General features: G+C 29.0%; 7 protein-coding genes across 10 annotated transcripts in view; 4 read left to right on the top strand and 3 right to left on the bottom strand.

Annotated features, from left to right (window-relative positions):
- The window catches only part of LOC106786579 (alcohol dehydrogenase [NADP(+)]), a 2,136-nt gene extending 1,109 nt beyond the window's left edge, over positions 1 to 1,027 (top strand). The window contains exons 3-4 of the mRNA XM_014748128.1: positions 167 to 520; positions 604 to 1,027. Coding sequence (XP_014603614.1) covers positions 167 to 520; positions 604 to 978 — 729 coding nt within the window. The 3' untranslated portion in view covers positions 979 to 1,027. The remainder of the gene's footprint in view (positions 1 to 166; positions 521 to 603) is intronic.
- Positions 1 to 1,667, bottom strand: part of LOC106786581 (protein ARV1) — a 5,222-nt gene extending 3,555 nt beyond the window's left edge. The window contains exons 1-2 of the mRNA XM_014748130.1: positions 1,388 to 1,667; positions 650 to 771 (exon numbers count right to left, since the gene is read on the bottom strand). The gene's annotated coding sequence lies outside the window, so the exon portion shown is untranslated. The remainder of the gene's footprint in view (positions 1 to 649; positions 772 to 1,387) is intronic.
- A 928-nt stretch (positions 1,668 to 2,595) lies between these two features.
- Positions 2,596 to 7,012, bottom strand: LOC106786578 (adenylosuccinate synthetase). Its single transcript, XM_014748127.1, has 6 exons — positions 6,602 to 7,012; positions 4,999 to 5,101; positions 4,121 to 4,484; positions 3,648 to 4,040; positions 3,302 to 3,558; positions 2,596 to 3,226 (listed from the first exon to the last, which is right to left on the bottom strand). The coding sequence occupies exons 1-6, from the start codon at positions 6,809 to 6,811 to the stop codon at positions 3,177 to 3,179; spliced, it is 1,377 nt and encodes a 458-aa protein (XP_014603613.1). The 5' UTR covers positions 6,812 to 7,012; the 3' UTR covers positions 2,596 to 3,176.
- A 1,810-nt stretch (positions 7,013 to 8,822) lies between these two features.
- On the top strand, positions 8,823 to 10,767 carry LOC106786580 (homeobox protein MSH-A). Its single transcript, XM_014748129.1, has 2 exons — positions 8,823 to 9,886; positions 10,414 to 10,767. The coding sequence occupies exons 1-2, from the start codon at positions 9,080 to 9,082 to the stop codon at positions 10,483 to 10,485; spliced, it is 879 nt and encodes a 292-aa protein (XP_014603615.1). The 5' UTR covers positions 8,823 to 9,079; the 3' UTR covers positions 10,486 to 10,767.
- On the bottom strand, positions 10,374 to 13,121 carry LOC106786582 (protein max). Of its 4 annotated transcripts, none has more exons than XM_014748132.1 (4): positions 12,953 to 13,121; positions 12,832 to 12,891; positions 11,948 to 12,203; positions 10,374 to 11,492 (listed from the first exon to the last, which is right to left on the bottom strand). In XM_014748132.1, exons 1-4 carry the CDS (start codon positions 12,989 to 12,991, stop codon positions 11,311 to 11,313), a joined length of 537 nt encoding a protein of 178 aa, XP_014603618.1. In that variant the 5' UTR covers positions 12,992 to 13,121; the 3' UTR covers positions 10,374 to 11,310. The 4 variants fall into 4 exon arrangements, with proteins under 4 accessions (XP_014603618.1, XP_014603620.1, XP_014603619.1 ...); XM_014748133.1 differs by having other exon boundaries at positions 10,684 to 11,492; positions 11,969 to 12,203; positions 12,953 to 13,120; XM_014748134.1 differs by lacking the exon at positions 12,832 to 12,891 and having other exon boundaries at positions 12,953 to 13,119.
- A 461-nt stretch (positions 13,122 to 13,582) lies between these two features.
- On the top strand, positions 13,583 to 16,995 carry LOC106786590 (protein sel-1 homolog 1). The gene is made up of 6 exons (XM_014748146.1): positions 13,583 to 14,617; positions 14,775 to 15,019; positions 15,095 to 15,574; positions 15,645 to 15,873; positions 15,989 to 16,395; positions 16,485 to 16,995. Exons 1-6 carry the CDS (start codon positions 14,119 to 14,121, stop codon positions 16,923 to 16,925), a joined length of 2,301 nt encoding a protein of 766 aa, XP_014603632.1. The 5' UTR covers positions 13,583 to 14,118; the 3' UTR covers positions 16,926 to 16,995.
- Positions 16,996 to 18,144: 1,149 nt separating this feature from the next.
- On the top strand, positions 18,145 to 20,514 carry LOC106786589 (uncharacterized protein C9orf117 homolog). The gene is made up of 6 exons (XM_014748145.1): positions 18,145 to 18,263; positions 18,343 to 18,614; positions 18,773 to 18,926; positions 18,990 to 19,539; positions 19,598 to 19,735; positions 19,920 to 20,514. Exons 1-6 carry the CDS (start codon positions 18,145 to 18,147, stop codon positions 20,133 to 20,135), a joined length of 1,449 nt encoding a protein of 482 aa, XP_014603631.1. The 3' UTR covers positions 20,136 to 20,514.
- The last annotated feature ends 3,607 nt before the right edge of the window (positions 20,515 to 24,121 follow it).

The raw sequence follows: 24,121 nt of genomic DNA, 5'->3' as shown, positions 1-24,121 counted from the left end.
ATAATATATAATCAGATTTTTATTGCACAACTTACAAAGTTTTTTACAATGTCTTATCATTATTTTACTTATAATAATTATTTAATATTTTATGAATAATTTAAGATGCGAATAAAAATATTATATGCGATAATAATAAGGAACAAAATATTATGATAAATTTTAGTTGCCACCAGTCGGTGTTCGTCCAGAAAGTGTTGAAAAATGGATTAAAAAATCTATGGAAAATTTACAATTAGATTATTTAGATCTTTACTTGATACATGTGCCATTTACTTTTCAAGAAATTGGAGAGGATTTATTTCCTAAGAACGAAAAAGGAGAAGTTCTGAGTGATACTTCTACGGATCATGTAAAAGTTTGGAAGGAGATGGAAAAGCAAGTTGAACTAGGACGAACTAAAAGTATAGGCCTTTCGAATTTTAACGAAACTCAAATAAAAAAAATCTTATCAATCACATCTATACCAATTTCTAATTTACAAGTAGAATTACATGTATACTTCCAGCAAGTTGAACTGGTAAGTATCGTAATATAAAAATGATATTTTTTTATTATAGAATGAAAATAAAAATAATGATAACGATAAACCATGCATTACAGGTTAAATTTTGTAAAAGTAATAATATTAGTATAACTGCGTATTCACCTTTGGGTACCCGTGGACTGGTAAAATTACTAGGAAAGACTGATGTCCTTCCAGATTTATTAACCAATGCTGTTGTTTTGAAAATCGCCCAAAAATACAATAAGACTGCAGCTCAAATTTTGCTGAAACATATTATTTGTAAGGGTATATCAGCTATTCCAAAAAGTACTAACCCACAACGAATTAAAGAAAATATACAATTATTTGATTGGGAATTGGAAGACGAAGATATATTAAAATTGAATGCTTTAAACAAAGGAAAATCTGCACGTATATGTGATCTCACTTTCCTGAAAGGTATTGAGAATCATCCTGAATATCCGTTTTAAAATTTTTTAAGTCATAACTCAATTATTATTTCAATATAATTACATTGAAACATATAATATTTGATATATTTAAAATATTTAATATTAATTATATATCAATATTTTATTTTTGGAGGAATTAAATTTATGATATTTAAATGGGTAAACTTAAATAGGTTAAAAATGAATTCTGAAAAAAAATAAAAATAAAAATAAAAAATAGAAATTATTAAAATATCTATTATATTTTTTGTTTTTTATATTATTTCCTTGCATTATATCATATTTTCCATTTGTCTAATTTCATAATTTAAAGGAAAGTAGATTTAAATTAGTGTAATGCCACACAAATCTAAATATAATCAATTGTTAAATAAATAATTTGTAGATATATTATATTCATAATCCATTAAAAAATTAAAAAAAGTACCATCATTAAAATACCATTATGCAATTTAAAAAACCATCACTAATGTCACTAATGTGTGCGGACATCCAAAACAATACTAAATGAAAACGTTTATTTATGGTTATGTTCTATAAGTAGCATTTAAAACGTTTCTAGAATTTTCGAATGAGTTCACTTTTTAATGATTAAACACTTTATCACATAATATACAATACTTCAATGGCTTAGTCCAGATATGTCCAACTCATTTACACAAATTCATTTAATGCAACTAGTAAGTAACATTACATTTATACATTTTCTTAAAATTATATTTTGAAGTAAGAATGCAGGAATAAATAGTACAATTAAAACACATTATATAATTCAATTACTTTAATTCAACAATATATATTTATTATATAGTATTGCTTTTATTTAAAGATTTATTTTATTTAATGTATATATTTATAAAATTAAAATTTGTTTTTATCGGAAACAAAAAGTTGGCCAGCGCTTTCTTCCTCCTACTAATTTTTTAATATCTGGACTGAGAACAATTTTCATTATAGCAGATAGATGTTTATCAGTTAATCTTAATCTATAAGTCGTTTTACCGCATGAAAAATGTGTGCTCATATAAGTACATACTTCTAAAAAAGCATAATATTTGTGTAGCAAATTTTGTAATTTCTAGATATTTTTCACCTAAATAGGAATATATTTTAGGGGTTCCTACTTTTTGATATTTATTTTTTAAAACTGAATCATTCTGGAATTTTAGTGAAATTGACTCGAAGTTACTAGCGAGGTGCGTAACCACGGCCTAGTCTTCTAGTATGTCATAGCAACACGTGATGGTTAGTTGTTATTTTTTTTTGTAACACATTGTTCTGTTTTTCATTTTTCTGCATAGCATCGTGACCATGGACCACCAATTTGACACACCCGACCTAGACCATTTTCGAAAAAGATTATTTTTCCTTATTCTTTCCTAATCTAATTTCTTAATAAATGTGTAAACTGCTCTTGCAATCTTATGAGACTTTCACCAGATATCGTACAAAAATAAAATTATTATTTTTTGATTTTAAATTAATTTATCACAGCGCATTGTTAAGGGTATAGAATAAAATACATACAATGATATATTTAAGCGTGGATTAAAAATAAATCTCCCATTTCATTTACCAGTTCCATTTTATGACTTAAGTATTAAGAGATACAATGAAAAAATAAATGTTTAACAATACCACATGTGTTTTATTTCATTGGATAATATAAAACATATGGCACCGATTAATTTGAATCTATCCAATTGTAATTTTCATTTATTACGAGCAAGTATTTAAGTTATTAATGATAGTAATTTATACTAATTGAGTGCATTATTGTACATTGAATTACCTAATTCGAATTGTTTTACTATTATTTGTTTAAAAAATAGGTTCAATGACACACAGGCTTTTTTTTAGATTGTATAGACAGTAAATATTATTAAATATTTTGTACAATAAGTTATGTTCCTTGAATAGTAGATGAAAACAACAAAAAGTTTACTGACAATGATCATCGAGGTCTCAGATAATAGACACTGACTATACAAATGACTAAATGTTATCATTGCATTATAATCACAATATAAGTATCTAATTACTTAAATTCAAGGATAAAACTACTTTGTCGAAACTATTCTTTTCTTTTTTTTTGGTGTTCAACTTATTGTAGTGTGCGTGCATCAGCTCTGAACCAGAAATATTACACATAGAGTTAAAATTAATAATACACTAGATATGGTGCGTTTAAGTAACACAATACAAATCCTACATTGTCAAAGAGCAATTACGCTTTCTCGACCAGCACCAACGCCAATCCATTTAACTGAAAAAATAATTTTTTGTGATAAAATTTACATTAATGTGCTATCCTAATACAAATTACAAATTTTATATATACCAGGTATATCCAAATATTGTTCTATGAACTGAATATACGTTCGTGCATTATGCGGTAGTTTATCTATGGAACGCACACCTTCAGTTACGGATAACCATCCCTCTAATCGCTCGTATATGGCTTCAACTTTTCCTAATTCTGTTGTTGTACTTGGGAAATAATCTATTTCTTTTCCATTTATACGATACCCAATGCACACTTTTAATTCTGGTAATGTATCAAGAATATCCAGTTTTGTTAAACAAATAGAGGTATATCTGTGGTAAAAATTAATTAATTAATTACTAGAGTCAAGATTACAAAATATTACTACTATACTTGGATTAAAAATATAATAACAGCTTACCCATTAACCATCGATGTATATTTAAGCAATGTTAAATCGAGCCATCCACATCTTCTCTTCCTTTTAGTAGTTACACCATACTCGTGACCTCTAGTTTGAAGTAATTCTCCTGTTGCATCAAGAAGTTCTGTCGGGAACGGACCATCTCCAACTCTTGTAGTGTATGCTTTTACCACACCAATAATTTCTCCAATCGTATTAGGTGGTAAACCAAGACCTGTACAAACTCCACCTATGCTACAATTTGAACTTGTCACGTATGGATATGTTCCAAAATCAATATCCAACATAGCAGCATTGGCACCTTCAACTAGCACCTTCTTATTTTCTTTTAAAGCATGATGTAAATATTGAACGGTTTCTTTTACAAGCGGCCTTACACGTTCTGCGTATCTATAGAACAAATTTTTCCAAATAATATTAATGAGCGTTCGTTTTTATTTTTATAACAATATTTATAACATTATATTTACTCTTTATAACGTTCCAACTCTGCGTTAATATCCACTTGTAATGCGGGAAACATTTTTTGATATGAGAATACCAATGCATTGAATTTCTTGGTAAATACTTCAAAATCCCCCAAAAGATCTCCGATCCTAAGTCCATTTCTTGTAGCTTTGCTAGAATAGGTTGGCCCAATACCTTTTTTTGTAGTTCCCAAAGACTGATTTCCCTTTTCTAATTCTTGTAATCCATCTACCTGTTGATGCAAATCAAATACCAGATGTGCTCGATCCGATATGATGAGTCGATCTTTCCAATCTTTAAGTCCTTTGGCTTCATTTTTTGCTAATTCTTCGAAGAGACCTGGGAGATGAATAACTACCCCATTTCCTGCAAACAAAATATAAATGTTTTTTAATAAAATATAATTTCCTATTTAAAAAAAATATATATATACGTATATTTATATATGCACATAAATGGCTAGAACATAAATAATAAAGTATATTAATTTTATCAATCAGTGAGATTTATAATAAGACAAAGGAAAAAAGCAAAGAAAAAAAATGAATTTTTACAGATGTATATATACAATAGAAAAATAGAACAGTGCTCTAGTTTCCTGCTTTCACAAAAAGATATATTTTTTTTTATCGAGTTACCATTAATTATTACTTAGAATAGTTTAATTTTTGTTAATTGTATATGAATATACCTATAACATTATATATTAAGCATTTCTGCGTCTTGTAGGTTTTTGATTTATAGCGGATTTAGCATAGAATATGTCAGTGTATTAGATGATTGGTTTTATTTTGTATTTTTTTAATCTATTTTTTTTTTGTTTCGGAACACGAAGAAGAACCAGACTATTAAACTTTACTTGTTGATTTGAAAATATTACCTATAACGGATTTGCATCTGGGATTGATTATTCCACTAGGCAGAAGGTGAAAGTCGAATTCGGCACCTTCTACAACTACAGTATGCCCTGCATTATTTCCTCCCTGTGAAATCACAGTAATATTTGAAGAGCCAGGGCTTTTACCAGCCATAAAAGAATCAATATAATTTGTTTATTTCATATATAATAATATACAGAAACTTTTTTTGGTTTCCAAATATGACCTTTTTTAATATATGATATAGAAAAAATATATCATATGAACAAGAGCTAAACGAGAGACCTAATTTCATCGTTTCAATTTTCTTACTTTATATCGATTAAATTCTACCTATGAACAAATTCTTTAAATGAAATTTTCTATTTTTTCCAGCGATAAGCATCAATAACCTCTCATATTGAACTAATTTATTGTATCTTTGGCAACAGAATGTTTGATTCTTTTATCTTTAAAAAAAGAAATTATATATATATTGGATCCTTTTCTACACTAATGATAAATTACAAAATCTAGTTTTTCTTTTGCAATAGTATATAAAGCTAATATTATACAATCTCAGGTATTTTTTTTTATACTGTGATTCATGAACAAACAATTTATGTGTTAAATAGCAGAGATATTATTTAAATTCAGTATCTTAAGATAAACATTAGAAAGTTTCTCATAGTATTGCATGTTTCATCTTCAATATTATATTGCATGAAAACATAAAAAAATAATAATAATATAGAAATAAAAAAAATGCTTACTCCTTTTTTGTTGCTAATTATAGAATATTATTTATATAATCTGTATTAATAATAATAATGATAATAATAATAATATACAGTATACCTAAAAATTAACACTTAAAAAGAAAAATCACATAAGATTAATAACAAAAAAATAAACAGGAAATAAATTAAAAGGACAACACGTGAATATCGTCAACGATCTTTCAAAGTTCAATTTATCTAATAATCAAGAATTATATAATCCCAGGTGTTGAATATAAAAGAGGTTATACATATATTTGTGGCTGAAACTTCTAATGTAAGATCCATCGAACAAATGACGTTTTTGTCTAAAAATATAACATTGAACGATTAAAGTAAATATGTGTATGTATTTCATACGTAATAAATTAAACACCACATAACCAATACAAAAAAGAATTACAAAATAAATTAAAAAATATCTGTATTGAACGATTTCAACGTATATACGAGATATGTTTCCAACAATAGAAAAAAACAAAACGAACCAAAACGAAAACGAAATAATTGGCAAGGATAATAATAGATAAAATAAAATCTTTCTTGAAAACTTTCGAGAAAATAAATCTTTTATAAATGTTTTCGTTTGAAACTTAACACGATTAACATATTTATTTAGTTTGAATTAGGAAAAAAAGGAGCGGCAAACTCGTTTACGATGTTTATATCGATTAATCGAAGAAGAAATAGCAAAAAAAAGAGGAATCGAAATAGAGAAGAATAAAGGAAGAAAAATATAGAAAGAGAGAGAAGAGGAAAGTGAGAGAAGGGGAAAGAGAGAGGTAAGCGAGCAAATAATAAGAATGAATAACAAAAGAAAAAAAGTAAAATATAATAAAATACTTACTTGACATCTACATACGATGTCAGCATCAGTTGCCAGCATATCCACAACCTTTCCCTTGCCTTCATCACCCCATTGCGCGCCAAGGACTACCGTGACCTTGGAAACGAGCCCACTCGTGGATGTTCTCTGTTTCTTTCTTGGTGAGCCCGGATTACCATCACCGTTAGTCTGTTGAACGGAATGTTGTTGCATCCTCGTACAAGAAGACATATTCGTCCTGTTTAAAAATTCTTCGAAGATTCGTCAAAGAACTCAAACGAAATGATTTTGTAGGATCGAAGCAGAGACACAACGCTAACTTCCCCTTCTCTCTTTCTCTCCCTCCTTCTTTCTCTCACTCGTTTGATCGTTCGTTTTCTCGCCCGGAAGTCCGATCCGTTACGAACTAAACCAGCTGACGACGCACGGTATGGATGAAATAATAATTTCCCTGTCCCGCCACCACGGGCGCGTGCGCATGCGCAATTCGACGCAACGGACAATAATGTAACAAGGAGATAAGTCACTCCGTGACTATAAATTACGACATTTTAATCATTTTTATTTTTCTTCTTTCATACCTTATCTATGGATGGATAAATGCATGATGTGTACATATTTATACAAATGATTAATGAATTCTTTTAATTGCCGAATATATTAATTTCATGTGATATCATTTTATATAAGTATGTATGTTAGATATAGATATGTATATTATATATATTTATTTTTTTAAGGGAAATCCCAGGATCCCGTATTTACAGATTAGAAGTTTTGTTTTTATGGTACTATCTTTTAAAAATAATCATACATATTAGTAAATAAGAATATGTTTACATATTTTTATTACTCTGTTGTAAAACCTAATTTTTTTTACTAATGCAATATAGTGTATAATTATATTTTAAAATTTAATTAATTAAAGAGTTCCTGACTTCATATGATAATTTCTTAACGAAGTAATTTAACAATTAAATTACGTTAACGCGATCATCGACATAATTGACTTTTTCTGGTTAAATAGTGGCCTACTTTAATTTATTTACTATCGATCGATCAAACATAAGAAATCGATTTATTTTTCAAATTCGTTATACTAGAGTCGGTTGGAAAATTTCAAGATTATGTTTAAAAATATAAGTAACTTTGACCGAACCAAAATTGTTTCTTATGTTAGACTCAAAACTTTTCAACCCACACACTCACGTATATTGGATAATACTTTTCTTTCATATATATTATATTTTTCTCTTTTCTTTTTTTTTTATTTAAGATTACTTATCATTGACCTCATTTATCAATTAGATTTACAGACAGATATCTGTTTCAATAGTGTACCCTTTCGGCCTCTCTTATCACCTCTTCAAATTTCAAATTAACGCGCGTATTCTTAAACGCTATCTTTGCATGAGTCGCATAAAATGATGACTCAAGAATTTCTCATAAATCTCTCTTTTTCTTTTAGATTTCGAGACATCTTAATGATCCGACGTAATTTTTATGCAATGTATACGTATGTGTGTGTATTAAAAATGTAAATGTATTCATGCATGCGTTCTCATATTGCGTAAGCTAAAGACTTATTAGCTTACTATGATAAAAACGAAAAGGGTTCATAGTAATGAGCGGTATTATTCTTTGGCTCCACTTTTTTTACAATATTACAACAGTGTAAGAAAAAATATAAACGTAACATCTTCTTAAATGTCGCGTGTCTAAAAAATCAATGCTTCTATTATTTTTTCTTTCAATTTTAATGAAACGTTTATTTAAAAGAGACGCTTAAACTTATTAAGTATTATATTTGCAATGCGTAAGTTTCTTATCTTTACACTTGTTATAATCTTATCGGGGAAAATTTAAATACATGAAATCGGGTCTTTTCTTTTTTTTTCTCTCTCTGTTTCATATATCATCGACACAACGTATGTAAAGAAGGAGGAACAAAAACGTTTCAAGAAGAAATTAAAAAATAGAAACAAAATGAGATAAACAAATCGGTTTAATTTAATTTAATGAATGATATTTACGCGTATGTAGTTTAGTTGACGAAGATTGAGAAGTAGAAAAGTTCGAAGAAAAGGTTCAATATTTACATCAACGAGATAGATCTATTACCGGATTAGTCGACCCCCGTGGCTTTTTAATTATATAAGCTCGAATAGATCGAAACATCTGCTACCCCATAGAAAAGCAAGCATTACACGCTTGCCAAAAGATCTCTTCTACCCCCCTTCTATCCCATCCACAACTTTTTTTGTTGTTGAGTGATGTATACCGGGAGTATCAATTACATTGTTATTACCGTTGGCTGTTCGAAAGATGTGGTCGCAAGATAATGCACTGTTATAAGAGCATGCACACAAAAGAAGGGCAGGTACTGCGTTAAACCACCACCATGCAACTACAACCACCACTACTACTACTACTACTATCATTATCATTGATAGAACCTATGCACAAGAGTTTCCTATACGAGAAAAGCGATAGCCATCGATGGTTGTTGTGCAACTATGCTTGTCTAATTTGGATTTACTACAAAATAGATATACCTTAGCGAAAATAAAAGGTGGGGTATCTAGATACTACTCAGATGTAGTATATATAAAGGACGAAGGGCCAAGCCCTACGATTTATTTCCTTTGCACCATCCAATACTCTATTTCTCTCTCATCATTCGCGATGAACTCATCGTTGCCAAAATCACGCTCCGAAAGGAGTGACTTTAGTATAGCACGAATTTTGGCTAACGATCATGACGTATCTAAGGATATAGTAACATCTAAAGATTTAAATAATTGTGTCGATGTCGTTGTTAATCAATTACATGATCAAAGCATGAAATTTCGTCGAGAGAATGACGATGATATTAAAAAAGTATCCAATCTTGTTAGTAGTCGTGATTTTGATTTAAGACCGATTGATCAACTCGCAAGGAATATTAACGAAAAAGAAGATAACGATGATGATGGATCTAATGTAATACAGGAATCTATTGCGCAGTCGCGTTCGATCAACACAAAATACGAAGATGACGTTAGAAGAGAAGAAGTCGCAGCATCTAATGAGAAAAATCAAAGAAACGAATTAACTTGGCTACAATATACGAGATATAAACCGCCTAAATTACCTAGAAGAAGCTTCACTGGTAAAAATACTAAAAGACGACCCGGAATTCATCCACGCATACCGTTCTCTTCGTTTCAGCTTCGAGTTCTTGAGGAAAAGTATAAAGAAAATGCTTATCTGTCAAGGGGAGACGCGTATGATATATCAACTGAATTGAGACTTCCTGAAAGTAGAGTAAGTTATTCAAATATGCTTATTTTTTTTATTTATTTATTAGTTTCATATTTAATTCATTTATATCTTTCACGCAACAAAATTTAGTGATATTAAAAAAAAACGAATCGTTATTTGTGATTACGAATTAAAAAAAAAGACCAGAAAGTTGCTGAATTTTTTTTTCTTATATTTTCTTTAATTTAATAGTATTTATCTTATTTTTGTAACGTGCAACAGAATCTCGAGATATAAAAGAAACGATTCATTACAATTGGATTATTGCAAGTTAAAAATATGTACTTACACACGTTCTCGTGCGTTACCAAATATTTTGGTATTACGCCAAAAATCTTTTCTCGTTTATAGGTGTACATATGTTTCTTTAGAACAAACAATAAATTTCCATATTAGTTTACTATTTTCGTTTGCTTTACAAATATAGATTTACATGCTTTACAAATATTTTTTTGTTTTCAGTTAATCTATGTATAAATTAAAAAATTAATTGTTTTTTCAAATGATTTTATTTTATCATAAATTTACAGGTAAAAATCTGGTTTCAAAATCGCCGTGCACGGGATAGGCGAGAATCTAATAATGTTATGGCAATTACGTAATAAAAGATCTTGGAATTATGATATGCAATAACAACGATGCGATGAAGAATAATGGGAGAAAATAAGTAAACTAATAATATAATTGTTTACATAAATGCCATAAACTTGTCCGTTGTACATAAAGTTCATAACGTCTTAGAAAGTACAAATATTATTTAAAATGGATGTTGATTAATTTTATTAAATTAACTTGTAAACTTATATTTTTGTATACTTTAATATCAGAGGAAATATTTTCAAAAATTATTTATTATAACATCATGTTATATAAGATAAAACAAGAAACATAATGATACATATATTTAAAATTTTTTTCCTTATTATATTTCTACCTAATTTGTGTATTATACCTACAGGTACATATATATATATTTTTTTTTTTTCTAATATATTGGTCCGTGCAACGTAACACGCTATCCTTATAACATCCTTTTTCCTTACAATGTTATATTTTATTACATTTTATTACTATGTATTAAGGATAAATATTTATTGACTATATTACATAGAGGTAAAATACTATTGTATAAATTAAATTTATTCACTTATTTTAACACTTTACCGACCACTAGCTGTGTAACAGCATATGCACGTCCGACTGATCGCCCAGCTGCAGATTCTTTCGCCAGGGAGAGTGATGGGCTACCCGTCGGTAAGTGTCGACAACAAAAAGCCGATTAATAGACTATCAGTCGGTAAAGTGTTAATAGGTATTTTAAGTTTGTAATTTTACATAAAATATTTTTTCTTGTAGTAAGATGATTGCATTATATCAAAAAAGAAGTTCTAGAATAATCAATTCTTATGCACTTTTTTCAGTTTTTGTCAATGATGAAGACCGGAGACTTTTAACTTCTTCGGTTGACGGATCGCTCGTCCTGTTTCACTATCCGAAGATTCAGATTCAGAATCATTGTAACTATTCATTCCTATCGAATCAGATTTAGATACCTCACATGTTTCTGCCGCAAAGTTTCCAGTTATTTTGGCTTTCTCTAGCGTTCGTACTGATTATACATAGAAAAGAAAATAAACATAATTAAATTGTAGATAATTTGGTTCAGAGCGACTCCTAATTATTAGATTAACTTATATATTCTTTTCTTTTTTTTTTTTGTAAATCAAATGTTAATACAGGTAACCCACCTATAATACGGTAGATAGGTTCCTAGAAAATGCAATGTTATGTGAAACCGTATTATATGAGACCCAAAGTTCATTATTTCTTCACATCATTATTTTAAGGTAATTTGATTTTTAAATATGTTAAACAAAATCATATTACCAGTGGTGTAAAAGCATTAAGTGTTGTACAAAGGTTTACACAATTTATGAATCATGTAATAGCGAAACCATGTTATAGAATGCCATGTTGTGGGAGGGTTTTCGCAATTTATGAATAGTGTTTAGCGAACCATGTTGTAGGAGGGTTACCTGTATTATATACTCGAACATTTATTACCTGACATGACACAAATCTTACTTTGAGTTTCCAATAGACTGTTTTGCCTTTTCAAATCATCAATGTCCTGTTGATGCGAAGAATTTTTACGTCGCATGAATTGTATGTATTCGGCTGCTTTTTTAAGTATTTGCGCTCTGCTAGCAACTTTTTCACCTTGTAAAGCAGGAACAGAATCCCTAAGGCTTGAAAAACTATCCTTGATATGATCTCTTCTCTTACGCTCTAATGCATTATGGTGTGCACGTTTTTCAGCCTATGCATGAAAGCATAATACACAATCTTATATATATAATTGATAAAAGTATAATAACAAATCATAATATTATAACAATAATAATAATAATAATAATAATATATATATATATTAATACACAGGGATAATTTATTCTCAAGATATTTACATTTAAAAATAAATAACAAATATTAGGTCACACACTCAAATGTAAACACTACTATCTTTAGAAAATTTTAACTAATTATATAGACTATAAATGCTTAAGATAATTGGAATAAATTGAGAATAAAAAATCAGAATGATATGGCCATTAAGGTTATTAAATTCGTTTTCTTATGCTCTATCAAAATATCTCAAACAAAATATAGAGTTTCATTTAAAAAAACATCTATAACCTTTAAAATTGCATAAAAAGATGATCATAAGAAAAAAGCTTTCAATCGTTACATTTCTTCTGTGCGATAATGCAACTTTTTATTTAAAGCTTTTTTCATATAATTGTAAACAAAGAAGATATTCGCGTTTGCTGCTTCTCGTGACTCTCTCTCTGTAGATATATTCATTATACACACAACATACGCACGGCATATCTTATAACGTTAAAAATAAATTGTACGTTATTAGAAATCCATATAAATTAACTTACTTGAGAATAATATTGTGTGTTATTGGAATGTCTCTGCCTAGAGTCAGAGTCATCTCCTTCCTGTTTATAAAATGAATATATATTTTATATCAACTAACTAATACACGCATTTAATACTTACATCACTTTCTATATCAATATCTCGATCATCATCACTCATGTTTATTCCTTAATTTCCAGTTGTTATTCGATAACGTAAACAGAACAACTATCTATAAGTTAACTCTGACGCCAACTTGTTCACCTAAACGATTAAATCAACGCCGTAGACTATATGTGTTTGGCAAGTTTACAAAATACTTGTTCATATATATATATATATATATATCTATATACTACGTATGACCAACTTATGAAAATTTCATAATGAAGCAGACATGGATACAGTCAATTGGTTATATTAAACATATCTATTTAATTTTGGTTCGTAAGGAATTCTCATTAATAGGATTTGATAAATGATTCTCATTTATTGTACGTTTATTAATTATGTTATCGATTACTACATAGACTCTGATCGGTTTTCATGTAAATTTGAAAATGAATGAAAGTCGCTTAATATAGGGAATAATCGTACAATGAAAATGATCCTTTATGTCATTCTGATTACGAAAGTACGTTTCGGGGGAATATATTCTTTCTAATATCTATAAATTAGAAGCGTCAAAGTTTTCCATTTTATTATTTATATATATATATATATATATATACAAACACGATGTTTAAATTAAGAGTTTTTAAATTTAAATAACTAGAGAGAGAGAAAGAAAGAGAGAAAGAAAAAGAGGGAGGAAGAGACACGTCGCTAAGCGTAAGACGCATATATGATATATATTTTTAAAAAGTTACTATTCGAACAGCTGATTCGACAAATGTACTTTTGACGCGTGGTTGCCGTTAAATGTAATAGGAATGTAAGTGACGTGTTGAATCTATCGGTGGAACTCTGTGATCAACATAGTTCTATTAAATTCGTTAAATCTAAATTTGTTGTGTGTAATGAAAATCAGTGGGTTGATCGATCTTCAATGTCATATATTATTTAATATGAAATATGTACGTTGACGTGTCCTAATGACGTAATTTTTATCTTAAAAAGAAAATATATACGTACGTATACATATATTCATCCTCCTTTAGAAGATAATGTGTTGTGTTTTACACGTACATACGCATCGAGAGGAAATAAAATAAATTATTTGTGAAGATTCTATTTGCAATGAGGATATTACAATTACCTGATCATCTCTCATGAGACTATAATTATATTAATAGTGGGAAAAAAATATGAAGCCTAATCAAAGTGTATTACTTTTTTTGCTCGCGTTGGTTATGTTTTCCATAGCGGATAACGAAAATGATGGGAAAAAATCTGCTGATATTACGGACAAATCTAATTCTAAAGATGATAATAAAGATAATAAGCCTGTTGAGGATCCCAAAGAGGCGTTCGAACAGTTACAGGAATTTTATGCTTTACATGATACTATGTTAAAAATTGTGCCAGATATTCTTAATGAAAATCTTCCTAAACCATTAAAAGAGGAATCTGAAAGTGAATCTGATACGACTAATAATAAAGAATCCGTAGAAACTATTGCATTAAGGAATCAAGTGTTATGGATGAAAAACATATTGGATCAAAATAAAGATACAGATAGTGACACCGTGGATAATAAATTACAATCATCGGAAGAAGAAATTTTAGTTTCTTGGGCGGATGAAGAACCGTTCGAAAGCACTGAAGAAGAAGTTAAGGAATCTTTGACACCGGAACAACAGAAAGGTAAATTTAATAAAATGTATATCTAATGTATATTCTATTGTTTTTTATTTCAATAAAATCAATTAGAATATTTGTATATAACTTTTTTAGTAAATACTATTATACTTATTATATAAATTATTATATAAATATCTTATTATGATTATACTCATTTTAGCTGAACTGTTGTTCAAAAATGCTCAAAATTTATTAAATGCAACACGAGCAAACAAAGTGGAAGCGTTTAAGTTTATCAATGCAGCAGCAATGCTGGGACACAAGGAAGCTAGGTCTATGTTAGCGTGGGCACAATTACTTGGAGATCCCATGAGCGTTGCTCCTCAAACTCGTTTTCAATACATTTCTGCTGCATACCAAATATTTAATGAATTGTCTAAAACAGGCTTACCATCTGCGCATATGGTTCGCATATGATTTAATAGAAATATTAAATTGTTACTATAATGTTGAAAGATGTAATAAATATTATTTTTACAGGGTATGGGATTTTTATATGCAACTGGATTAAGTGGAGTCAATGCTTCTCAAGCGAAAGCTTTGTTACATTACACGATGGCAGCTTTGGGAGGTGATCCTCGTGCACAAATGGTTTTAGGATATAGAAATTGGGCAGGAGTAACAACTCCTGTCTCATGCGAACGAGCATTAGATTATTATAGAAAAGTAGCTAATAAAGTTGCAGAGGAAGTATCTCTTAGCGGCGGACCAGTTGTGCAACGTGTCAGACTTTTAGATGAATATGAAAATCCTGGATACAGTTCTGGAATTTTTGATAGAGACTTAATAGAATATTATCAATTATTAGCCGAACAAGGAGACGTTCAAGCCCAAGTAGGTCTCGGTCAACTTCATTATCAAGGAGGTAGAGGAGTACCTTTGGATCATCAAAGAGCATTACAATATTTTCTACATGCTGCTGATGCAGGCAACCCTATTGCCATGGCATTTTTAGGAAAGGTACAAGGAATACAAATAACTATTTTTATCTATGCAATTAATTTTTCTTATCGCATATCCTTGTATGTAGATTTACCTTGAGGGAAGCGATATAGTAAAACAAGATAATGAAACGGCATACATGTATTTCAAAAAAGCTGCTGATCTGGGAAATCCTGTTGGTCAAAGTGGTTTAGGAATGATGTATTTGTATGGAAAAGGTGTTGAAAGAGATACAGCCAAAGCATTACAATACTTCAGTCAAGCTGCAGAACAAGGATGGGTAGACGGTCAACTTCAACTGGGCAATATGTATTTTAGTATGTATATATAATGATTATTACACTAGATTCAATTTTAAATAACTAGTATAATACTTATAAAATATTTTCTTTTAATATATGTGTATATTTTTATATAAATATTTTTCTAAAGGTGGAATCGGAGTAAGAAAAGATTATAAATTGGCAAACAAATATTTTAATTTGGCCAGTCAATCGGGCCACGTTTTAGCATTTTATAATCTTGCTCAAATGCACGCAACCGGAACTGGCATGATGCGAAGTTGTCCAACAGCTGTAGAATTATTAAAAACTGTTGCTGAGAGAGGAAAATGGAGCGAGCAATTAATAATAGCACATAACAACTACAGAGAAGGGAAAATATATGAAGCATTTATCAACTATTACCTTCTTGCTGAAATGGGTTATGAAGTGGCTCAAAGTAATGCAGCATTTATTTTGGACAAAGGTGAAAGTACCATTTTCACGGAAGAGCAAGGATTAGTTCGAGCTTTACAACTTTGGGCAAGAGCAGCTGCTCAAGGATATTCTGCGGCGCAGGTATACATTTTTTCTATGGTTCTAATAGAAATAATATATACATTCTAAATATCTGTGTGTATATTAAAAAGAATATATTTTTTTAATAGGTCAAACTCGGCGATGCTCATTATTATGGAAGAGGAACGAAAGTAGATTATGAGGCAGCCGCAAGTCACTATCGTTCAGCTTCTGAACAACAGCACAATGCTCAAGCCATGTTTAATTTGGGTTATATGCACGAACGTGGCCTAGGATTAGCTAAAGATCGTCATTTAGCTAAACGATGTTACGATTTAGCAGCGGAAGCAAGTCCAGATGCGCGAGTACCTGTTGCTTTAGCCTTGATCAAACTTTCTTTCTTATTTGGACTGGACTATTTACAAGAATTTAGTCTGATCGATCAATTAGATAAATGGGACCAATTGCTTGGTCAGAACTGGGATCTGTATTTAATTGGATTTCTTACAGGAATGCTCAGTCTTATCATATACTTCCGCAGGCCGCAGCCACCTCCTCCTCCACCAAGACCTGTTCCTCCTGTTAACTAAATTTTTATATTATCTCTTGCATTTTGTGTATATGTGCTATTTTAAGCTAAGCTCGGAATCTACTTTATATGAAAAGAAAAAGAAAGGAAAAAGAAAAAATTCGTTAAATGGACTGCAACACTGTTGATAATGAAATTAAAAATTCATTCTTTTTTCCCTTTTTTTTTTTCTCTCTTCCTAGAATAGTAAGCGATATAAGTCATATACATATAGTAATTTTTTAAATAATTTTCTTTCTTGTACAGTTTGACCACTTGTGAAGCGGATATAACATTTTTTACAAAATATTTTATGTGCAAATAAAACAAAAACAAATATATATATAAGTATATAAAAAAACCTTATATCATTTAATAAATTGCTGATAGTATATTTGTCAATGCATATAAATTTTTTTAAAGTGAAAAAAAATATATAGTAATAAATAAAAATTTGATTATATCTTTACAGATGTAATTAAACTTATTGATATTATTTGCAGTTTCTGAGCTTAGCTTTTAGAACGTTAAGTTTCATTGCAAAAAGAAAAATCACCCGAACGTTAATATATATCAATATTTTGTTTCCTTTTCTTTGCTAATCAAGCAAAATACCTGACATATTATTAACCATTTCCAAAATTAAATTTGACAATGCACACATATATTATTTCAATGGATATATCTTAAAGAATCGGGCTGCCTTTCCAAGTGGATAATTATACAGTGATTTTGTACAAATAAATAAATTAAAGAGTAATATTTCAAATGATATCACGTTTACTATTATTTAAAATTTAAAATCGCATATATATAATATTTCAAGAAAAGCCATTGTGTGTCTGTAATATAATGAAATATAAGAATATTGTTAGTTATTTGTACAATAAAAAATGTTTCACCTTCATTATTTATCATCAAATATTTATTCTCGTATTAGTATCTGTTATAATCAATAATACTTCAAAATCTTTTTCACTATGGCAACGATTAATCAATGTATTATAATTCAGCTTATTATTGTGCGGTGGAACTACCCATTTCATTTTATATATAAAAACATTTAAAATTTGATTGAAAGTATGACATTTTGTAAAAATTTGTCAAGTTATGATGATTATTTTTAGTTTACATTTATCCAGATATCATAATAAAAATGTTGAAAATGTGCAAAACTTGTTAATTTTAATTGGTATTTATTAATGATTGATAAATTGACCTTATAAATAAAACAAATCACAATGCCAAAAAAAAAACGTGGTGTTAGAGAAAAAAAGGGTAAAAAGAATCCTTGGTTAAACGAAAGAGAAACATTATCTTACGAACAACAAATTTTGGACAATAATAGACAATTAGCACGGTATGATAGAATATTCATTTAACTTTACTAAAACGCATGTATATAATTATTTACTTTAATCTATATGTGAATATTACAGACTGCGTAGTACTAATGAAGAACTTGAACATGAAGTTAAAACTATAAAACAACAGTTTGTAAAGCTTGAAGAAGATCGTTCAGATATCGTGGCATATTTGAAACGCAATCTAGAAGAGAACATCGAAGAAGCACGCGAATTAAATGAACGAATATCTGCTTTGGAAGAATTGAGAAAAAATGAGTTAGCTTCATTTAAAAAAAAGGAAACAGCAATGGAACTTGAATATCGCACTATGGAAAGTAATTTGAGTGCGGAGGTCAAACTAACAGGTACATACATTAATAAATAAAATCTTGATTATTTGATTATTTGATTTATTATGTTTTATTTTTGGTCAAAATGATATTCTGAATTAATGTACATAGATATACCAATAATTGGAGGAAACTATAGACTATGTTTTGATACTTCAACTGTCTGTTATTAGCTGGAAAATTAAATGCATTAGAGGATTGGAGAATAGCACGACTTGATTTAATGCATAAATTTGAAGTGCAGGAACAACAATTAAAAGAACAAGAAGAAAGACATAAAAACGCGCTCCATGCTGCTGAAAAAGCATTAATCGTTGGAAAAGCTAAGTATGTAATTTCAATATAAATCAAATAAAATCTAAATAACTTATTTTTTTTCCATTTTAAAAGAATGCAAAGAGAAATGGAAGAACGACTAAATGAATTAGCTGAAAAATTCAGAGAAGCGACTAACATTCGTATAGCAGATACTACTCATAGAGCAGTAAGAGAAAACATTGCATTAAATCAAGAATTAGATATGATGTTGGAAGTTAGTCGTGAATTATATTCCAATACTATGGATTACAAAGAAGCAGTTAAAATGCTAAAATTACAAGCCGATTTGTTTGAAGAAGAAAAAAATATCACTTTAAATAAAACAATTAAACAAAAGAATTTGATTACTAATCTTGCGCAAGATTGTAATGACATGAATAATAAATATTTGAGATTAAAACAGTTTAATGATCATCTTATTAGTCATGTAGCAGTATTAGAAGAATATAAAGAGAGATCTATTATAGCTGAGAATAAAGTTCACATTCTTGAACAACATTTACAACAAACTATAGAAAATAAAACTCAAATATTAGCAGAAGTTTGTTCCAAACAACTAGAGTTTGACAATCTAAATCAAATATTACAAGAGGCTCAAGAACGTATAATGAAAGCATTACAGGTAAATAAATAAATGAAAAATAATGAAGGTTTAATAAATTTTAAATATTCTATTACAGTTGCAAGGAAAATTGTCTAAAGAGGATGTATGCAGTTCTTGTCATATTGATCTTAAAGAACAAGTACTTTCCTCTCTTCTTAATATATTACAAAAGGAATCCATTCCTAGTATATCATCACACCATATAAGTCATCAGGTATAGAACTATAATTTTTCTAAATAATTATATAAGGTCAAACGGAAACTTCAGACACCTTGTATAAAAGAAGTCATAATATAATTTTATTTTAAAACGCACTCATAATATACTTCATGTATTTTAATTATCTTATTTTATATGATATTAACTACAATTACTAATTGCATAAAAATATATTTAGGAAGAAGACATAACATGTTACTACCAGAAAGGTAGTTTGGGTTTATTGCAAAACACTATAGATAAAGTTAAAATAGAAAAGGATAAACCCGGAGAGGACAAATCTCTAGAAACCAAAAAAGAAGAAGAAAAGAAATCTTTATCTACAGAGGAGATAATACCATCTTGTTTATTACACGACGATAGTTCTGATATGATTAATCAATCAATTGATTAAAAAAAAATTAATAAATAAAAGGAATAATACGTTAACAAAGAGTATCTGTGAATGTTCGTTTAAATTTAATTCGTCCTACTGACAATTTCTAAATTCTATTTATTCGTTCAGTCTTTAACTTTGATATATGACTATTTTATTCGAGTATTAGGTTTCTATCAAAATAAGAGAAGCTTGGTTTAGAATTCCGGTTTGTATTGGGTGTATATACTTAAGTAAATATTAATAAATAGGTATGTACATTATAGAACTTGTGTTTTTGTGCCTTGAGGAGGATCAGACTTGTATGCGGCCTAGACCTTGCAAGAAGGTGAAAGTCGCGAGGTCGAGATTAATCTCTCATCTTCGTACTTTCTCAAAAATATATAAATTTTTATAATCATCCTACGATCTTTCGTTTCGTTTCTTTTCTTTTCTTTTCTTTTATTTATCTGTGATATTTTCACTACTAATTGAAAAATGTATATCCTTTCATCAAATATTAGCAACTGAAATCGATAGAATGTGTCATGTATATCGTATAAAAATACATTTTTTTGCGAATAGAATGAAGAAATAATATCGACGATATTATCTACTTGTAAATATATATATCACGAGGTACGTATTTAAAATTTTAAAAGGTTAAAACAGAAATTTTCGCATATATTCCAGCGTGGAAAGTTTCAATTGGGTTGATATGGCAGTTCGAGCCGGCAAGTCCAGTTTTCTTGTCTCTATTTGATACATCCGGATCGAGTTGATATTAAAGTAGTGAACTACTAGACTCTGGTCGTTTCTGTGAACTACGTTAGCCTCAAAAGTAGAATAAGTATAGAAACTTCTATAGAATGAGCCTCCTTTCTTTAAAAGAACGAGCTAGCAAGATCGATCGCATTCTTTTACCATCTCGTACACGCCTTGATGAAAGTTTATATTATATATGTAACCGTTAAAGCCTGAAATCCGTAAATTCATAGTATAACTATCTAAACAATGAATTATACTGATCAGTTAAAGTATAAGTTAAAATATGAAATGAGCCAGAATTACAAAGTGTAACAATATATATATGTTACCGTCAAAGCCGGAAATCAGTCACTGCTAGTAATTCCTCGGCATTACTATGAATGCAAAGAGTCTTCAAGACGAAGTCGGAAATTAAAAAATTCTTCCAGTTTTTCCTAGGCATCGAACATAATACTTTGATATTCTATAGAATATCAAATTACTATTTAAACAAAGTTGAAAAGAATACATTCTCGGGCACAGACACACACAGCCACAACAGAGGTTTATTAATCCGATAATATTTGAATTAATTTAATATTAAAACATTTATACTAATTGTGTTCTTTTTCTGAAGTGTGTATACATTTCTTTGGCAGGCTCTGTATATTATACGTATATTTAAATATCCGATTATCCATACTTAAACATCGTCAGTCAATTCATCATTGCTGTCATCGTCTTGTATCACATATTTTAAGAATTCCAGGAAGTTTATTGATAAGTCTCTATAGAGAGGTACCACTTTCTCCAAATGATCTCGTGTGCTTCTAACCGGTTTGACCATAACGATTTTAATCTACTTTGCTCGATTAGAACAAAAAAGAGAAAAACTATTTACGTGGTACGATTCATGTAATTTTCGATCAGTCTATTCTATTTGTAATCGAATAGAAAATGATTATTTCTTTATTTAGGATATTTTTGAGTATTTCCTAAATTTATTTATTTATTTTTTTAAGAAAAAAATGGACATTAACCCATTATGACAAAGAAAAATACAAATTGTTTGTTCTTTTTATAAACGTAGAAAAGATATACTTGCAATTTCTATTCTTCTCTTGAGACGTTAGATATAATATTATTCATATCGTCATAATTATTGTAATGAAAAATTCTTTTTTATAATATTTACTTTTTATTTGCATACGTATATTTATATCACACATACTTAATCGCTTATTCAAATGTATTACAATTGTATTACAATATGTAATTACAGTTGACTGTCATCACAAAATACGTATGTGTGTGTAAAACAATAATACTATATATTTGACAACACCCAACAATCCATGGGAAAGATCTTGACCGAACGTGATTGACTATTTCCAAGAGATCATTTAATACTTTCGATAACATTTGCAGAAGTGATAGTTCTTACTACGTTTTGCATAGTTAAATTGGGTGAGTCAAGTACATTGTTCCGATTGACCTTTTCATCTATTATATTTTATCTTCTTTATCTATTTTCCCACGTACATGATATACGTATATACCAATAACACATCAGAGTTCGTGCGAATTTAATGGTCATGTTACGTCGAGTTTACGTTTACGTTCGCAAATTGTATTTTACAAAAACAGTGTTGCATACAAACATCTATGCATGCGCATACACAAACACATACACATATATATACGATCTCGTAACGGTATTTACCCCTTATTATTTAAGTAGATTATATAATTTATGTTACGAGTCTAGACTCTTTTGATACATGTATTTATTATATATGTGTATATACATGTATAGTGAGAGAGGGAAGGAACTGAAACTAGAGTCTCACTCGATTTCGTTTTAAGATTAGAATGATGATTATCGTATAACAGGTGAAATTTTACATAGAATTATTTTTAATAATTCGATTATTCATTCGTAGAAACAGGACTCGACGAACAATACATAAGTACATACTTATTGTATGATAAGTATTATCCGTGAGTTATATTAATGTCTTTTGTTGATATTTTTCTACTTTTCTTTCTTTTTTTTTTTTTGAAATTACAAAGGATCCTTTTTCGTTATAATAATTTCTATAGATTCACTATGAACGTCTATTTGTCACTCGTGTCGAGAATGCAGGAGGGAATTTAAGCTTATAAGAGGAGGAAGATATAATACTTTTCACTGTGGAGGAAGATCTACCTTGACCCACATCCGGTCAAGTTCATTGCTCATCCGTCACGATGACCTCGACGCGCCTTCCTCGCATAACGTGACGCATACTTTTACGTTCGTGGAGATCGTTCATCTTCTTATTGTTAGTATGTATATTTCCCCCTTACTCTTTCTTTTCTTTTCGTATTAATTATACAGGATGTTTCATAAATAAATATTAATACTTCAAGAGACATATCTATATACTAAAATAAGTAGAAAATATTATATATAAACATATGTTTAACATATTATTATTTCGAGTTACGGATGATTAAAGAAAATGTTCAGTATCTGTATCTCTCTCTCTCTCTTATCATTGAATTTATAATTATTGAAAATGTCGATGAAATTATGCAAAAGATGGGATAAGACAGTCACATAAACAGTTATGATATCGCTAAAGGAACTAAACATCAGATTGTTCCTACAGTAAAGTAATATAGATTTTACCAAAAAAAATGACAAGAGTTCGTCGATCAAAACGGCATATTTTTAAATGAATCAAATTTATTGAAACTATAATAATATAAAAATGCGTTTGGTTAGTGTAAAAATTGGTGAAAACGTTTAGCAAATTAATTGCTACAACTCTAACATATAAGAATAATTATCTAAAAGGTTAAATAATTAGGTTTGGTTCAATATATAAATAGTTTATTATCGTAATTAATATAATATATTAAATACCATAAATTTCATTAAACGAAATTAAAAAAAATCGATACCAGGCTAAATCGCTTTCTCTCAGTCTAATAAATAAATTGATTCCATTACGTAAGAATTCTTACGCCTGTTCTTAAGATAAAATTGACAAATATATAAAAGTACAGGAATTACTTGCTTAATACTATAGGATTATAACAGACGAACAGGCGTCATCCTAAAATATTAAAGAAACATTTCAGTAGAATAAAATATCTTTCAAATCAATGATTGTTACGTAATTGACTAATAGCCTTTTTTTTTTAAACAATGTTCCTCATACATTTATAATTCATGAAGTGAGGAATATTAGTATTGTAATCAAAGATTGCATAATCTACTAAAGAGAAAT

This window comes from Polistes canadensis, unplaced genomic scaffold, assembly GCF_001313835.1.
Source record: "Polistes canadensis isolate GaletaPanama2010 unplaced genomic scaffold, ASM131383v1 scaffold_77, whole genome shotgun sequence".
NCBI classification, from domain to species: Eukaryota; Metazoa; Arthropoda; class Insecta; order Hymenoptera; family Vespidae; genus Polistes; species Polistes canadensis.
This window is presented reverse-complemented; position numbering and strand designations above follow the sequence as displayed.

Excerpts from the sequence above, each read along its gene's own strand:
- LOC106786578 (XM_014748127.1), bottom strand. The coding sequence starts at position 6,811 with ATGTCTTCTTGTACGAGGATGCAACAACATTCCGTTCAACAGACTAAC. Across the intron at positions 5,102-6,601 it reads ACATCGTATGTAGATGTCAA|GGAGGAAATAATGCAGGGCA; the intron begins GTAAGTATTTTA and ends GTGATTTCACAG. Across the intron at positions 3,227-3,301 it reads ACAATATTTGGATATACCTG|TTAAATGGATTGGCGTTGGT; the intron begins GTATATATAAAA and ends TTATTTTTTCAG.
- LOC106786582 (XM_014748132.1), bottom strand. The coding sequence starts at position 12,991 with ATGAGTGATGATGATCGAGATATTGATATAGAAAGTGAT. Across the intron at positions 12,892-12,952 it reads ATATTGATATAGAAAGTGAT|GAAGGAGATGACTCTGACTC; the intron begins GTAAGTATTAAA and ends TTTTATAAACAG. Across the intron at positions 12,204-12,831 it reads ACACACAATATTATTCTCAA|GCTGAAAAACGTGCACACCA; the intron begins GTAAGTTAATTT and ends TTTCATGCATAG.
- LOC106786590 (XM_014748146.1), top strand. The coding sequence starts at position 14,119 with ATGAAGCCTAATCAAAGTGTATTACTTTTTTTGCTCGCGTTGGTTATG. Across the intron at positions 15,874-15,988 it reads ACTGGGCAATATGTATTTTA|GTGGAATCGGAGTAAGAAAA; the intron begins GTATGTATATAT and ends ATTTTTCTAAAG. Across the intron at positions 16,396-16,484 it reads AAGGATATTCTGCGGCGCAG|GTCAAACTCGGCGATGCTCA; the intron begins GTATACATTTTT and ends TTTTTTTAATAG.
- LOC106786580 (XM_014748129.1), top strand. The coding sequence starts at position 9,080 with ATGGTTGTTGTGCAACTATGCTTGTCTAATTTGGATTTACTACAAAAT. Across the intron at positions 9,887-10,413 it reads TGAGACTTCCTGAAAGTAGA|GTAAAAATCTGGTTTCAAAA; the intron begins GTAAGTTATTCA and ends ATAAATTTACAG.
- LOC106786589 (XM_014748145.1), top strand. The coding sequence starts at position 18,145 with ATGCCAAAAAAAAAACGTGGTGTTAGAGAAAAAAAGGGTAAAAAGAAT. Across the intron at positions 19,540-19,597 it reads GTATAATGAAAGCATTACAG|TTGCAAGGAAAATTGTCTAA; the intron begins GTAAATAAATAA and ends ATTCTATTACAG. Across the intron at positions 19,736-19,919 it reads CACACCATATAAGTCATCAG|GAAGAAGACATAACATGTTA; the intron begins GTATAGAACTAT and ends AAATATATTTAG.